Here is a 15,320-nt window from a genome sequence, read left to right as displayed (position 1 = left end):
TCTAATGTATATGTAACGCTCATTAAACAGTGGTCTGAGACAATATTTGGAACATCGATATCAAATATGTAAATATTCTTGAACATAGCATATTTGCATAACAAAAAGTCCACCACGCTTCATCCCCTATTGCTTACAAATGTATGTATCCCTATCATTTACAATTCTATAGAAATAGAATTTAATAGAAATTACAGTTATCACCATTATTAAAAGCGGCTTTATCACATTAAGGGTCCAATAAACAGGACAATGTAGTATGACACACCGACATCAATCATCCTGTCGGCATGAGATGTCATAAAGTACCCAAGGCACCCTTCCTCCTGCTATGTGACGATATCACAAATTGATTTTTGTAACTTCATTCAACATTTATTTTGTTTTAACGTGGCAGCATTAACATAATATGCATTTAATATAATACAGTACAAATAATACAAAATATATAAAGAAATTAAATAAAAAATAAATAAAAATGATGATGATGATGATGATGATGATGATGATGATGATGATGATGATGATGATGATGATGATGATGATGACGAAGACGATGACGATGACGATGACGATGACGACGACGATGATGATGATGATGATGATGATGATGATGATGATGATGATGATGATGATGATGATGACCACCGCCTTGTCATTGCTGTTCAAGCGTAGGATTTTGATCTCTGAAATGAGCGTGAAGATCCATTTATTAAAACATTCGCGCGTTTAATCTGTCTTACGTGCAAAACGTAATAATAGGCACATACTGCGTGGTTCGTTGGTATTCACACCAACCAATTATTGGTTGATATTATGCTAAAGATATGATTTTCGCCTTGACCCAATAGATCCTTGGTTTGATTCACTCAGATGATCTTTCTAAAGACACTATGTCTTCCCAGAAAAATGAGTTGAGTGTGTTCAACGAGGCCCGATGATTTCGATGTAATCGAGTCGCACTAATAGTTTTAGCCTGGTAAAATCCAAACTTTAATTGTATGTTAAGTGGCCACGGGCTGGAAGGTTTAATTTCCCCTTGAACACAATTCTCATGAAAATCAAGCTAGCAATCTAATAATCGTGTGCTACAATACTTCGATCCTAGTAAAGATTTGTCGCATCATTCAGTCAATGCAAAGCGATAACATACTTAAAATTATAAGATATAAATCAGCACTATGTTCCAAGTATGTACTCATTTACATACATCAATTTGATTTGAAATCGAGATTAGTCTGGTTAACGCTCGTTAATCGTCAACACCGAAGCCACCCGAACATAAAACTGCGTCTGAAAACGAAAAAACAAAAAATACATATGTCACCATGTAGTATATAAACACGTATATGTTTTCAAAAGTTGCGCGCGTTTGTCAGTACTTAAATGTAATGTTTATGTTTCTATGAAACACTCCAGGGTTTGAGGGTCTCAAATATAACTTAAAGGGGCCTTTTCACAGATTTTGGCATTTTTTAACTTATTCATTAAATGCTTTATATCGATAAATGTAAACATTGGATCGTAAAAGCTCCAGTAAAAAATCAAGAATAAAATTAAAAAAGGAAAAGAACATTGCCCGGATCAGGTTTCGAACCAGTGACCCCTGGAGTCCTGCCAGAGTCCTGAAGTAAAAACGCTTTAGCCTACTGAGCTATTCCGCCAAGTACACATACTTGACGTATTTTATACCTTATATAAGCAATCTTCGTAGTTTCACAAAATTTAACGACAAAAACAGAACTCTCCAAATTATTCAATCGTTTCGCGTTGCAACGCTTTATAATTTTAGGTTATAAAATCGTCAAAAGATGCATATAATGGCTATATTAGACCATGGTAAATGTTCAGTATTACTGTTTCCTCACAAATATCATAACTAAAACGAAAATTTGCGAATCTGAAACAACTTTTTTCAATTTTGTCAATTTACCAAAGCGTGAAAAGATCCCTTTAAGATGCTGATGTCTCACGACCACTTAATTTTTCGAATTTATGAATATCTGATATTGTCGAACGTCACAATTGAACGTCAAAGTTATAAAAAAAGTCTGCTTTTTTAACAAATAACTTTTATTCTGTTTACTAGTATGTAATATTGAAATATTATGTGAAAAAGTAGTTTCATGCATGGGAAAAGAATTAACTATGCGTATTCTTTAACACTTATAGTCAGATTAATTCTTCATGCAACTTTGATTCATGTTTGTCCATATAATACCTCGGTAAATTTTCAATGTCATAGTTCATATACAAATGTTGTGATTCCGCTTAACACGTGTATACCAGACGTTTTGTTGCTCACACCCATCAAAGGCTCTATTTTAAACCAATATCATGTTTGACCATTTAATTTTGGGTCGAGTGTTACCCGAAATATTTTACTGCTCGAACGAGTTAACTTGACACACACAATAATACATGTGCAACAATTAGCAGGTTGGTATTTTAGTGTGTCATTCAAAATAAGTTGAGTCATGCAAACTATTGTGCATCACTGTGGCTCTTTTGTTCGGTTCAAACTTTTGAAATATTATTACTTTAATGATAAAGTTTACTAAATATATAATGCACAATGCTGACCAGCGCATTATATCGGTGTCGTAGCTGTTCCGACACATGCGTAGTAATTGCCGTTATGAGCAAAACGTTTAATAGTGGAACTGTACGATGGCATAGCAATCGATTAATATTACTGACGCAATAATGAATACTACGACTCTTTGGGGGCTGACGATGTCAAAGCGTAGTCCGTTTCGCTACGACGTCGGGTATATGTTTTATTACGAAAACATTGTGTAAATACACTACTTAATCAGGCGAGTTTCATCTTTTCTGGTGTTTATGGATTAGAGAACGGAACATCCAGTAATGATAGGTACTTATTTTCAATAACAAACTAATAACAAATGCGCGTGAAAATCGCTGCACAATTGATGTAGATATGGCTGTTCAAAGCGATGAGTTGCATACCTTGTTATATATATATATTTGATAGTGGAATTTTTTTTCCAGAAAATTTATTTTTTCGTTATAATATGATTATTTATCATTCAAAATGATGTTTCACTAATTAATATCATAGCCACACGCTTACCACCTGAGCTTTGTTTCGAAGGAAATTACAAGTCGCTTTATGTATAGGTTTCGCACAGAGTATGTATTGGTTGCGCAACGAAGTACAAATATAATGTACAGGTTGCTCAACGAAGTTTCTGTATCCATTTCAGGACATATCACATGCAGTTTGCAGTTACTGCAGACTGTCATTTCCCAGTGCAAAAGATGCCGTGCTTAACTGTGCGCATGAACATCCAAATGAAAAGGTTGAGCCCGGTGAAAGCCGGCAAAGTCCCGGCAGATCCCCGGTATACCGTCACTACGCCGGCACTCACCGGGGCTATACCGGCATCAGACCCCGACAGAGCTGCGGCAACGCCCCGGTTTAACCGGGACAACCGGGGTTCCACCGGGAAAGTATTCAAATGTTTAATACTCCGGGGTGAACCAGGAGTTACCGGGAAGGACCGGCAATGACCGGCTTGGCACTGGAAACAACCGGGACTGCACCGAGAACAACCGGGGCGGCACCGTCAGAGCACCGGTTTACTTATGTAACGTAGCTATAAAAGGACTCTGCCGGCATTCACCGGGGCTCTACCGGGGCGTTGTCGTAGCTCTGCCGGGGTGTGTTTGGGCCCCGGTGGAGCTAAGGGGCAGTCCCGGTTGTTCCCGGTGCAGTCCCGATTGTTCCCGGTGCCACGCCGGTCGTTGCCGGTCCTACCCGGTTACTCCCGGTTCATCCCGGAGGTATTAAACATTTTAATACTTTCCCGGTGGAGCCCCGGTTGTCCCCGGTCGTCCACGGTTCATCCCGTTGGAGCACCGGTTCATCCCGGTAGGGCCCCGGTTCATCCCGGTAGATGCCTGATCACGCACTGGGGCTCCACCGGCATCATAGTGAAACTGGGCCTCAACCGCATTGTCACACGAGGTAAATTTACCGGCCGTCATGTACGCAGTAAACAATAACCTGTGACAGAAACCCACTGCCACATCTTTACAACAATATATTGATTAGGCAATTGCGGATTTGTGCCATTGGGGTCCTACTTTCCACACCTTACGGCTGTTACAGGTGTGGATTTTACAGTTAAATCATGTACACGAACATGAAATTCATCTCAAAATTAGTTGACGATTACCGATTTTCAAGAAAATCGCTTTGATATATACAATGTAAAAATCAAAATCCGTATGAGATAAATAATGATCGAAGTTGGGACATGGGATTTACTTTGACATAAGCAGAGCTTTGAGATAAGCGAGTTAGGGATAACGAGAATCGAATGTTATTTTATTATGAGTACCGTATGTTGAACACCTATCGTCGGTCTCTATCAAAATGAACGTATAATGGATTGTCACAAGATGAAGATGCGTCATTTTTATTGAGACCGACGACATTAGGTTCTCGACTCTCAACTGTCATCTTATATATGGATTTTCGATTTTAATCGTTTCCTTTGGCCTTGTCGTGAATTTAATTATATCATAATAATGTGCATTACCGTGTCGACTGTGCGCTTCGGATCATGTTGTGCCGCTGTTACTACCTCTTCCTCAAAGGATACATCCAGCCACTGCATGACTCTGTATTAATTTTTTTTTTCTTTATTTTGCCTTTGAGAGATAACCAATACGTCTTCTGTGAGAAACGCATACACGCTAAAGCGTTGTCGTAGCGAGGCATATACGTATACTGTCAGAGACATGATCGTGCCTAATAATAATATTTAGCCTTTATTTCTGATTACTGGGTCACCCTACACATTTCTAAACACACCAGTGACTTAACGATACATAGATCAATATGAAAATTGTAAAATTGTGTCAATTAAACACAGTTGTAAACCTTAATTGCATTTTTTAAAGTGAGACTTGACTTCGGTTTGATAAATGAGCGGTATATTTCATGTTTAACCGCATAAACCAGACACATCTTGGATTATAATTTGATGTATCAGACCTATGAAATGTCATTGTGCTTAAATTCAGAGTTTTATTAGAAAAGCTTATGTTTTATATTCCATTACATTTTATGACAAACATAAATTATTTATCATCTAACCATTTAGAATAAAAACAAATACATTTGTTTAGGTGTCATGACAAGCAGGGTATTTTATCGACAGAAAAAGAACGGGGCAAAAAAAACAACGCACTACTAACAACATACAACACCGAGTACCATATATATTTACAAATCCAAACGAGAAGAAACAATTGTTTGTGTTTCATCCGAATCTCTCACGCAGTGATCCTAAGCGCCAACAGTCTTCCACTGCCCATGCTTTTTTAACACTATCAGATACACCGCTATTTGCAACAGCAGTTGCTTTCCCTGACTGAAATTAATGCAACCCGTAAACATTAGGTTTAAGTCAAATTTCACTAAAGATGTGGTGCAAAATATCTAATTGTCTACTGTAACTCATCTGCTTTGAGCCAAATAAAATGTATTTATTCATTTTCTTACCATTTGTTATGTTTCTAAACGAAACATATATTGCAATATCTAGAATAGTTTCAACCAAGATACATTTTTTCAAGTAGAAGACAGGGCATAAAACTGCATTTGTTTTACAAAATGTCAAAACCTGTTCGCCCTTGCACAATTGAACCATTTTACTATTGAAAATAATAATTATAGCACATCCCTCAAAAATCTTGTATCGCATCCTTTCAATTCAAAGTCCCCAAACCGCCAAACCCCCCCAAAAAACGCACCAAACACACCGTTACACACCTCACACCAAAGAATCAAAGCCTCTACACATCCGCTTAAGTCACTAAGCACCTCCAAACCAGCGGCCCAGAATTGGCCCTTTTCAATCCATCATCAGAAAACACAACCAGACCAGAATTACAACGACCACACGATCCCACAACCCCATGAGCCCACGAAATGCCACACACAATCGCGTCTACCCCAGAGGCAGACAGACATGAAACACACACACCAACATTTTAAATTGACTTTCTGTAACAAAACCGTTTCCCTTGCTTTCTTTTTTGCAAGTATTTTCCAATTTGAAATAAATATTACCCTTGCTATCTTTTTTGCAAGTATTATACTTTTAAAACTATTATTTTTAACCCTTGCTTTCTTTTTTGCAAGTACTGTTTTTGCTTTCTTTTTTTTTGCAAATATTCCATTCCTCGTGTACTGTACACGACTTCGTAAGCACCAGGTGCAAACGGACATACACCAACATGGTTTCTATACATACTTAATGGCTATACAAAAACAACATCCATTTAATCATTTCTACACATATAAACACGTGAAAAATCCCAACTATACCATAAGTATAGCAAAACAGTCAAACCATTTCATATCACCGATTCACATATAAACGACATATAGTATAGTTAAATTCGAATAGCAAGAACATTTCTTGAAAAAGGTCTTGAACTGAAACAGAGTGGTTATTACTCATACAAATAGTTTGCCCTTTGTCAAACACAATAATATCATTCTCAAAGTGCATTTGTACATTACCAGCCTCAAATAAGAATGGCCAAAAAACGCACCAAACACACCGTTACACATCTCACATCAAAGAATCAAAGCCTCTACACATCCGCTATAGTCACTAAGCACCTCCGAACCAGCGGCCCAGAATTGGCCCTTTTCAATCCATCATCAGAAAACACAACCAGACCAGAATTACAACGACCACACGATCCCACAACCCCATGAGCCCACGAAATGCCACACACAATCGCGTCTATCCCAGAGGCAGACAGACATGAAACACACACACCAACATTTTAAATTGACTTTCTGTAACAAAACCGTTTCCCTTGCTTTCTTTTTTGCAAGTATTTTCCAATTTGAAATAAATATTACCCTTGCTATCTTTTTTGCAAGTATTATACTTTTAAAACTATTATTTTTAACCCTTGCTTTCTTTTTTGCAAGTACTGTTTTTGCTTTCTTTTTTGCAAATATTCCATTCCTCGTGTACTGAACACGACTTCGTAAGCACCAGGTGCAAACGGACATACACCAACATGGTTTCTATACATACTTAATGGCTATACAAAAACAACATCCATTTAATCATTTCTACACATATAAACACGTGAAAAATCCCAATTATACCATAAGTATAGCAAAACAGTCAAACCATTCATATCACCGATTCACATATAAACGACATATAGTATAGTTAAATTCGAATAGCAAGAACATTTCTTGAAAAAGGTCTTGAACTGAAACAGAGTGGTTATTACTCATACAAATAGTTTGCCCTTTGTCAAACACAATAATATCATTCTCAAAGTGCATTTGTACATTACCAGCCTCAAATAAGAATGGCCAAAATGCTGCAATAGGCCATCTGTGTACCACCAAAACGCCATATGCGTTGCATTCTAGAAAGTGCAAAATTGTTTTTCCTACGAGATAAATAGGGGCATCAACCAACTCAAATCGGCACCCCAAAACTGTGTAAAGCAATCTGCTTCTGTTTCAAAATCAAAGAATTTTGAGTTATATCTTTAAGTATTTCCATTTTTAACAGTAGCCAAGCGATCAATCAAAATCGGACCCGAGCTACCATTTAAATACTCAAAGAAATCTCGTGAGATTTACCATTCATCTGAATTGCTCATTTTACTTATACTGGCAATGGAGTTTAATTCTCTTGGAATTCATTGTATTTCTAGTCCTATATTCATCTTCAAACACATACTAAAATGCTTAGTGTTAGATCATGTTACTCAATTTTAGAACTTCCTACCTTTACCAACTTTACACGTGATTCAGAGTCAGAAAACCTCTTAACAGCCCCCCACCCTTAAAAAATCCCATAGGCACGTAAAACTAGAACTACTCCATTAAGTATTCTATAAGTAGAACTTGTATTGCAATCGTCATTTGACCATATATCGTGAAAAATAAAACCTGACATATCAACAATATAAGCCCCACCGGCAAAACCACTTGCATCACTGTAAACTTTTAAAACTTCGACACATGTAGTTTTACTAAAATGTCTTGATTGTATGCCATCTATGCGACCTAACCAAAATCTAAATTCGGAAATAAATAAGCTATCTGGTTCAAGGGCTATAACTCTATGCATTGACGGTCTAGAAACGATTTCATAATAAAGATATCTAATCTTTACCTAGCCAGACTACCAATAACAGGCATCATTGAAACAATTTTCCCCGTACATCTAGCTAAATCCCTTGCCGAAACCATTGGCATGGAAGAAAATACCTTTAAAAGAGTATTTTTAAAATCAGTTATTCTTCTATCGAGAATTTCAAAAGAAAACATTTGGCTATCCCAGATTAATCCTACCCATTCTAGCCTCTGAACTGGTACTTATATTGACTTGTCCTCATTGATTACAAATCCAGCATCCGGCTTCATTCACGGCTACACTTGATTGACTAACAACATGAGGGATGTCCTTTAATTCTTCAATACAGCCAGTATTTTACATATCCTGCACCGACTCGTTAATATCTGCTAATCTATCTGCTTTAAAGCTGATTGGTTATTTACAGATACACATTTTTCAGGTAATTATAAGAATGGTAATGCGTAAGCGCCGACAATACAGTCAATTATATCAGGATTGGCACCAATGATTTTCCGAAAAAAGGACATGCCTCTCTTTAAACTACAATTTACAAGAGAAAAACGTGAGAAATGATACTTTTGTTCACAATGTGCGTATTATATGTAAACCAAACACGTCAAACAATTCTCCTCTATCCCCGAGGGCCTACCTTCTTGACCGCTACCACGTGGTCGCTACGTGTGTCCATTTACTGTGCCAGCCCTGTCCCCGCCGGCGAGACGATCTCTCCTCTCATCCTGACTGTCCATATTAATAAATTACCAACGCCAATACGACACAAAAATAAATCAAATTTCACAATGAAATGTGGTTGAGAAAATAAATAAAACGATTTAAATCAAGTCTTCGCTCTACCCTGCTTGCCTGTCGAATGACTAAACCTACAAATCTGTGCACGAGGAAATCTTGATTTCCGCACCATTGGACATATATCACCTTCAAAAACCTGTATAACCAGTTTATTCATTCACACAACGATAATAAATACATATAGTCTTAGCTGTTTTAAACACAATTTTCGACTAATCCGTTCTCGATGTCATGTGTATTTAAACAATGTTTTCGTAGTAAAACATATACCCGACGTCGAAGCGAAACGGACTACGCTTTGACCTCGTCAGCCCCCAGTGTGACTAGCATCAGTTACATAGCATTTTGAGCTTTCTGTTTTGTTTTGTGTTTTCTGAAATAATAATTACTAAATTATAGCTTTGTGTTTTTTATCGTCTAATTTTAACATGTACTGTTGCCAAAATCACATTATATATATGCATACGAGCAAATGGTATTTCGGTTTGCTTTAATGATAAATATCCGATAAATTTAAGAATAACGACGTAAACAGGATATAGAAATATGGGCGCATTTTATAATGCATACAATTTAAAATTGCACGTTACGATATACTTTCAATACAAACTAACGTAAATCAAACAGAAATAGAGAATAGATATCTATGCAAATACTATGTACACATCCGGGAAGTTTCTTTGCCATAGCCGTTTTTATTTTCTAACGGCACTAGGCATAATATCATAGTTATTTTCCATCGCTTTAACGTTGTTTTGCCCTTTGCCCACATGATCATACTCGTCGCCAACAGAGTTAAGATGGTTGTAAACGTTGTCTGAGATTTCCATTTTCGAGTCCCTGAATGCCTTGTTAGTGTAATCGTAGTCGTTGTTGTCCTCTCGTGAATCATCAATGCCCGCGTATGTGTCATTTGTATCTATCTCTTGATACATATCTCCGTCATCGTTGTCCAACTGAAGGACATTCGCTGTGCTTATTGGTGTTGCGTTACCAGTGTTTTGTATTTCTAATACAAAATAAGGATTTGCTTGTTTTTTATGTATGTCATGTACCGGTTGAGCACCTTCTTTCTCCAGCAGAAAGTATGGATGCACTTCATTTGTTGAAACACCGTTGTTGTTGCCAATATTTGGTTGTTGTTTTTCTAGAACAAAATTATCGTGTGCGTCTAATGAAATAGTCCTGATGGTGTTTCTCTGTTTCTCAAATCCGTCTTTCTCTAGTACAAAGTAGGCATGGGTGTCTGAGTCATGGTTTCCATGTGTTGTAGTCGTATTTTGATGAGTAACGTCTGTGGCCGCTGAGGCTTCATGCTCCTTAGACTTTGTATTGCCGGTATCTAGTCCACTATGACTATGGTTTACCACTGGATCATAGGGTGCATGATATAAATCGATATGTTTGGACTCAGCATTAGCATAACCGTTGTCTACTTTTGTATAATATTTAACAGCGTCCTTGATACTGGTGCTTGCGTTCTGCAGACCACCGTCGTACGTTTGGTTTGACGCAGGAGCAACCGGGAATTCGTAGAAGGCGGTCGGTTTTGATTCAACCTTCGATAAAGTTATGTGGTTGTCATCATCTCTGTTCTCCGATTTGGACATCTTTGTATTTGCGAAACACAATTTCTTTCTACAAAATATATCCATCCTTTGTATTTACCACCTTATCATCAATAGGCAGATATTGTAATTACACTATTTTAACTAGTCGGATATCTCTTTATATTTAACGGACGTAAAAGCCACTTCCAAGTATTCTTCAGCAGTAAAAACGACCAGTTAAGGGTACACAAGTGAAGGCACAGATAGACATCAGTTTAGGGGTAAATACCTTCAAAATACAAGAGGTTAATAATGCTGTGAATAACATGATTATATTAATTAAATATTTTATATTCAGCATGAAATACGGAAAACAAAAACCTACAATGAACTGTTTCATCAATTATTTAAAACTGAAGATTCAAATTTAAAAAGTAATTGCCCTAAACAATGATACACTTCATATATTTGAACAAAATGGAAACACATTAAACTTTCATAAACAAGTCCATTATGCTTTCTACCCGCTTTATGCAACTCATCCTTATTCATAACTATTCTGTTTTTCTTTACAACCAACCAAAAGAAAAAAACAACATATTAACCTTCTTTTTTTATCAAAAAGAAACCACAAAAACAAAAAAGTATATATTAGCATATATTGTATAACATGTTTGAACATTATTGCTGCTACATGGTATCATGGTCTTATGATCGTACACATGTATACATTGTATGTCTTTTATTGAATAAAAAAAAGTGAAGGCACAGACAAACGCAAAACTATATTTCTTTCCGCATAAAAATAAAGAAGATTTTGAAAGAAATAATGACATATATCATTTGCATTATTTAAAGTATTAATTTTATATATGTTATGTTGATCTTGAATACAACATGAAGTTTGAGTTAAATCTCTTGATCCCGGATATGTATTATATACATATACATACATTAATTCAATGACTTGTGGTTGTAAACGCTATGAAACTTTCGTGAGTGAGACCTGAACAAAATATACAAAATATGTGTAACAAAATTAAAGTATTAAACTGAATTTACCTTCTGTTAACATGCCTATATTAGTGCATAATCCAAACACCAATATTCGTTCATAAATCGTCATTCTGACTGTGTTTAAAACATCTAGTTTACATTCCTTAACCTGCGATTGTGTTTATGGTATACCCGCATATTTAAACATGTGAAACCTTAAACACGGAAGTTTTATAAGTTGTGTCATGTTGAATAAACACTTCAGTGGGCACTTGCAGAGACCTACCATCGGTTTATAATCTTAAATGCTTTTGTAAGAGTGCAAAAACAGCCGCAGCTTTATTTTGTAATCACATGACATAGATTGGGTGAACAGTAGACAAATGGATATTTCATTTTTCATTTTGGTGTTAAACATATGTTAGATTGAATGAATTTAATTGTGTACTCAAGAGCATTGCTCTAATTTCTAAATTAACAGCTATGTTTAATTGTACAATCGTATTGACGTTTTATCAGGCAAGTCTACGATGTAGGTATATTAAAGATCATATCTGCAATGTTATGTTAATCATAAACTGTAAATGGAGGAGAACACACGTTTTCGAGCTCAGTGTTTTATTGATTGAAAATGTTTCCCAATGAAGTACGCTGTTTATTGTTTGATATAAAGTAGATACTAATATTGAGCTGTTGATGCCTGCAAAAGATAAAACTCCGAACACTACTGGTAGCAGAAAATCTAAGAGGTAAACAGTTTCACCATTAGTATATGACAGCACGAGGACACCTTGTCGCGCGGAAAAAGTTGAAAACGACCACTTCGATAAAAGTTGCCATAAAAGTTGTCTCTGGGAATATTGAAGAGCTATCTTCTACAAAGAGTTGTGACAGCAAACTTTTGTCTGCCTTACACGTTGGCCGAATAATACTTGGACAGATAAGGGAAATCAGATTTGGTGTAAACTAACTTCAACCTAATCTCAACAACATCTACAATGGCAATAACAAATTACGCACAATGGCGACGATAGTTGTTTAATATTTAATATACTTGGGTGGCGTTGCGCTGTCGAGTATTGTTGGCGGATCTTGATGTATTCGATAAGAAAGCGGAATGCATATTCATTTAGTATTTACAACACTAGAATATTAACTATTAAGTGATTATTCGAACGTTTAGTCTACTTGATAAAAAGGATAACACACACCGGATATATAACAACAATAACATTGTGCATTTAACAAACATGGCGAATGTTGAGCTAAGGATAATATTTAATTGCTTTCAGTGTAGGAAATATTTTTCTTTTTTTTAATACAGTGAAATACATTTTATATTCATAGTGTTTTGTATACACAAAAGATCTCACTAGTACACTGTTTTATCATTCCAAGCTGCAAGTGTATCTTCAGATACATAGGGATCACTGTTTTCGTCTACAATTAATATTTTGTAATCGATGTTTCGTTATTGTTAAGAAAATTTAGATAGCATTGATGCACAGCTTGTTTTAACTAAAGCCCCGATTTTTGAATTTATGAAATATAACACAAGACATGAAACGAGGATGTGTTACCAAATAATGACACATATTTTCCAGATGGGAATTAAAACAAATTTCAAAATGAGTGTTTTTATGTTTGTTTAAATGAAATGTGAAGTTCTATTAAGAATAATTCTTTCAACTGATTGAATGTATTTTATCGTGAATTGTTTACAAGATTTGTGAATTTTCATATAATCCGAATGAAATATCAGGTTCTATATAGAATATGGTTTCAAATTTACCTATGTTGTGTTTGTTTAGATGTATTAACCGACATTGTGTAAAAATGTGTAACATCGTGTTTTAAATCAAATATCACAATTTGTTCATATTCAATTTGCTAATATATATATATGAACGGAACGAAGCTAGAAATAGTGACCAGCTTCAAGTACATGGGCGCAACCCTGACCAAGGATGGTACCAGTACCGCTGAGGTCCGAATACGATTTGCTATGGCGACCGAAGCGATGGCCAGACTGAGCAGATTGTGAACAAGAAGTTCAGCTTTCCCACCAAGTACAGACTCTACAAGTCCCTCGTAGTATCCATCCTTCTCTACGGGTGCGAGACCTGGACGCGGACACAGAACGCAGGATACAGAAAATTTAACATAAATGTCTCCGAAGACTTCCCTTCCCATAGATGAATTACTCTCAGCAGCACACAGCAGACCCGACTTTATTTCTGTATCGTCGTTCCTCAATTTGCCCCAACGGTCAATCCAGTTAAAATATTGATGATGGTGATGATGATGATGATGATTGATGATGAGTTTATTATTATACACAACTTAAGGGGCTTTACTGCGCTGCATGTTGCTGACATTATTTGTTTGTAAACAAAGTACGATTGATCGCAAACTTAAGAACGTCCACAATAATGATCTATTTCTTTGAATTTGGCTCCGCCAATAGCTTGTTGCTTATTAAACCATACTTATTTTCCGTCGTTGTCTAGAGAAAACAAGTGACGGGTAGGATGAGATATAACTTGATGTGTGTGCATGAAAAAAAATACTTGTGGTTCACGAGTCAAATACAACTAATAGTGTAAAATGCTGTGTATGATCGTCCATTACAAACGAAACGAACATAAATGATAAAAAAGCAAATACTGTGAATAATTCCGTTACATACTGAGTAAATAAGTGTATTAGTATACCCCCTTGAGATGTCTGTTGTTTGAGATGTCGGAATGGCCGTCCGTTGTCGAATAATATTTTGTTGATTGAATATTCTTTGGTGACGTTGCGGTGTCGAGGATTGTTGTTTCCGTGGTTGTTAGAACGGGTTCTCATGCAATATGTGCTGATATTAAATTGCTTTCAGTGTAGGAAACATTTGTCAAATTATTTTGATACAGCGCAATACATTTTATATGCATAGTATTTTGTATACACAAAAGATCTCACTTGTACTCTGTTTTTATAAACGTCATCTTGGCGACATAAGGAAATCAACATTACGATTTTAACCTAATTTAAAGATATTGCTTGTACCTCCAGTCTTACATTCAATTGTTATTAACCGTGTTTGTGTTTTAAATCGCATTTGTATAAAAACTTTTACTTACTAGTCGGCTTAGGCCCTAAACATAGAAAATTCTTTGAATCCGTTAAAATGGCAGAAAACTTTATCTCTTGTGAGTTTGGTCTTACGTAAGCAAACTTCATCGGACCACCGCTGATACTTCCTATAAAAAATAAAAAAGATCCATACGCATGTATGTTTATGTAACGTTACTTTGACGTGTGTTTAATACGTGCATACACTATACAATCAAAGTACTGACAGTACTGGTGTGACGATGCTTTTGAAAAGGATGGATATAAAATTAATGTTTTCAAACTATTATTAAATCTTTTTCCCAGGTTATGCTGTCCTATTTATAGCTGAGCTTCCTTTACCTTTATCAATTATAATCAGCGAGGTATGTCGATTAGAAAAATCGAGCTATCTCAATCGGACTGGCTCGGTCTTTTACATAGGTCGCCATTGTGAAGAATTTTTTCATGGTATGATAACTTAGACGAGCTGCTTCGCAGCATCGTCAAAAATTGGTTATTTGTACGCATTCTAATGTGCTACATGTAAACTTAATAAATACTAGCGAATCATTTAACAGTGTAAACAAGATAAGTATTGATGCAAAGCATCAAAGGGCGTCGGGAATTTCAGTGTAAAAGGCACTCAATGAAGTTACATGGAACGATTTTTTTTTCTACTGTAAATATTAATATATTGGCC

At 36.1% G+C, this 15,320-nt stretch overlaps 1 protein-coding gene across 2 annotated transcripts; it reads right to left on the bottom strand.

Annotated features, from left to right (window-relative positions):
• Positions 1 to 6,186: 6,186 nt before the first annotated feature.
• LOC127860630 (uncharacterized) lies at positions 6,187 to 11,754 on the bottom strand. 2 transcript variants are annotated; one of them, XM_052398843.1, is made up of 2 exons: positions 11,588 to 11,754; positions 6,187 to 10,814 (listed from the first exon to the last, which is right to left on the bottom strand). In XM_052398843.1, the coding sequence occupies exon 2, from the start codon at positions 10,628 to 10,630 to the stop codon at positions 9,671 to 9,673; it is 960 nt and encodes a 319-aa protein (XP_052254803.1). In that variant the 5' UTR covers positions 10,631 to 10,814; positions 11,588 to 11,754; the 3' UTR covers positions 6,187 to 9,670. The 2 variants fall into 2 exon arrangements, with proteins under 2 accessions (XP_052254803.1, XP_052254804.1); XM_052398844.1 differs by having other exon boundaries at positions 6,187 to 10,613; positions 11,588 to 11,748.
• Positions 11,755 to 15,320: the final 3,566 nt, after the last annotated feature.

This window comes from Dreissena polymorpha, chromosome 15, assembly GCF_020536995.1.
Source record: "Dreissena polymorpha isolate Duluth1 chromosome 15, UMN_Dpol_1.0, whole genome shotgun sequence".
NCBI classification, from domain to species: Eukaryota; Metazoa; Mollusca; class Bivalvia; order Myida; family Dreissenidae; genus Dreissena; species Dreissena polymorpha.
Note: the sequence above shows the minus strand (reverse complement) of the source record. Positions and strands in the feature narration are given on the sequence as shown.

Excerpts from the sequence above, each read along its gene's own strand:
- LOC127860630 (XM_052398843.1), bottom strand. The coding sequence starts at position 10,630 with ATGGATATATTTTGTAGAAAGAAATTGTGTTTCGCAAATACAAAGATG.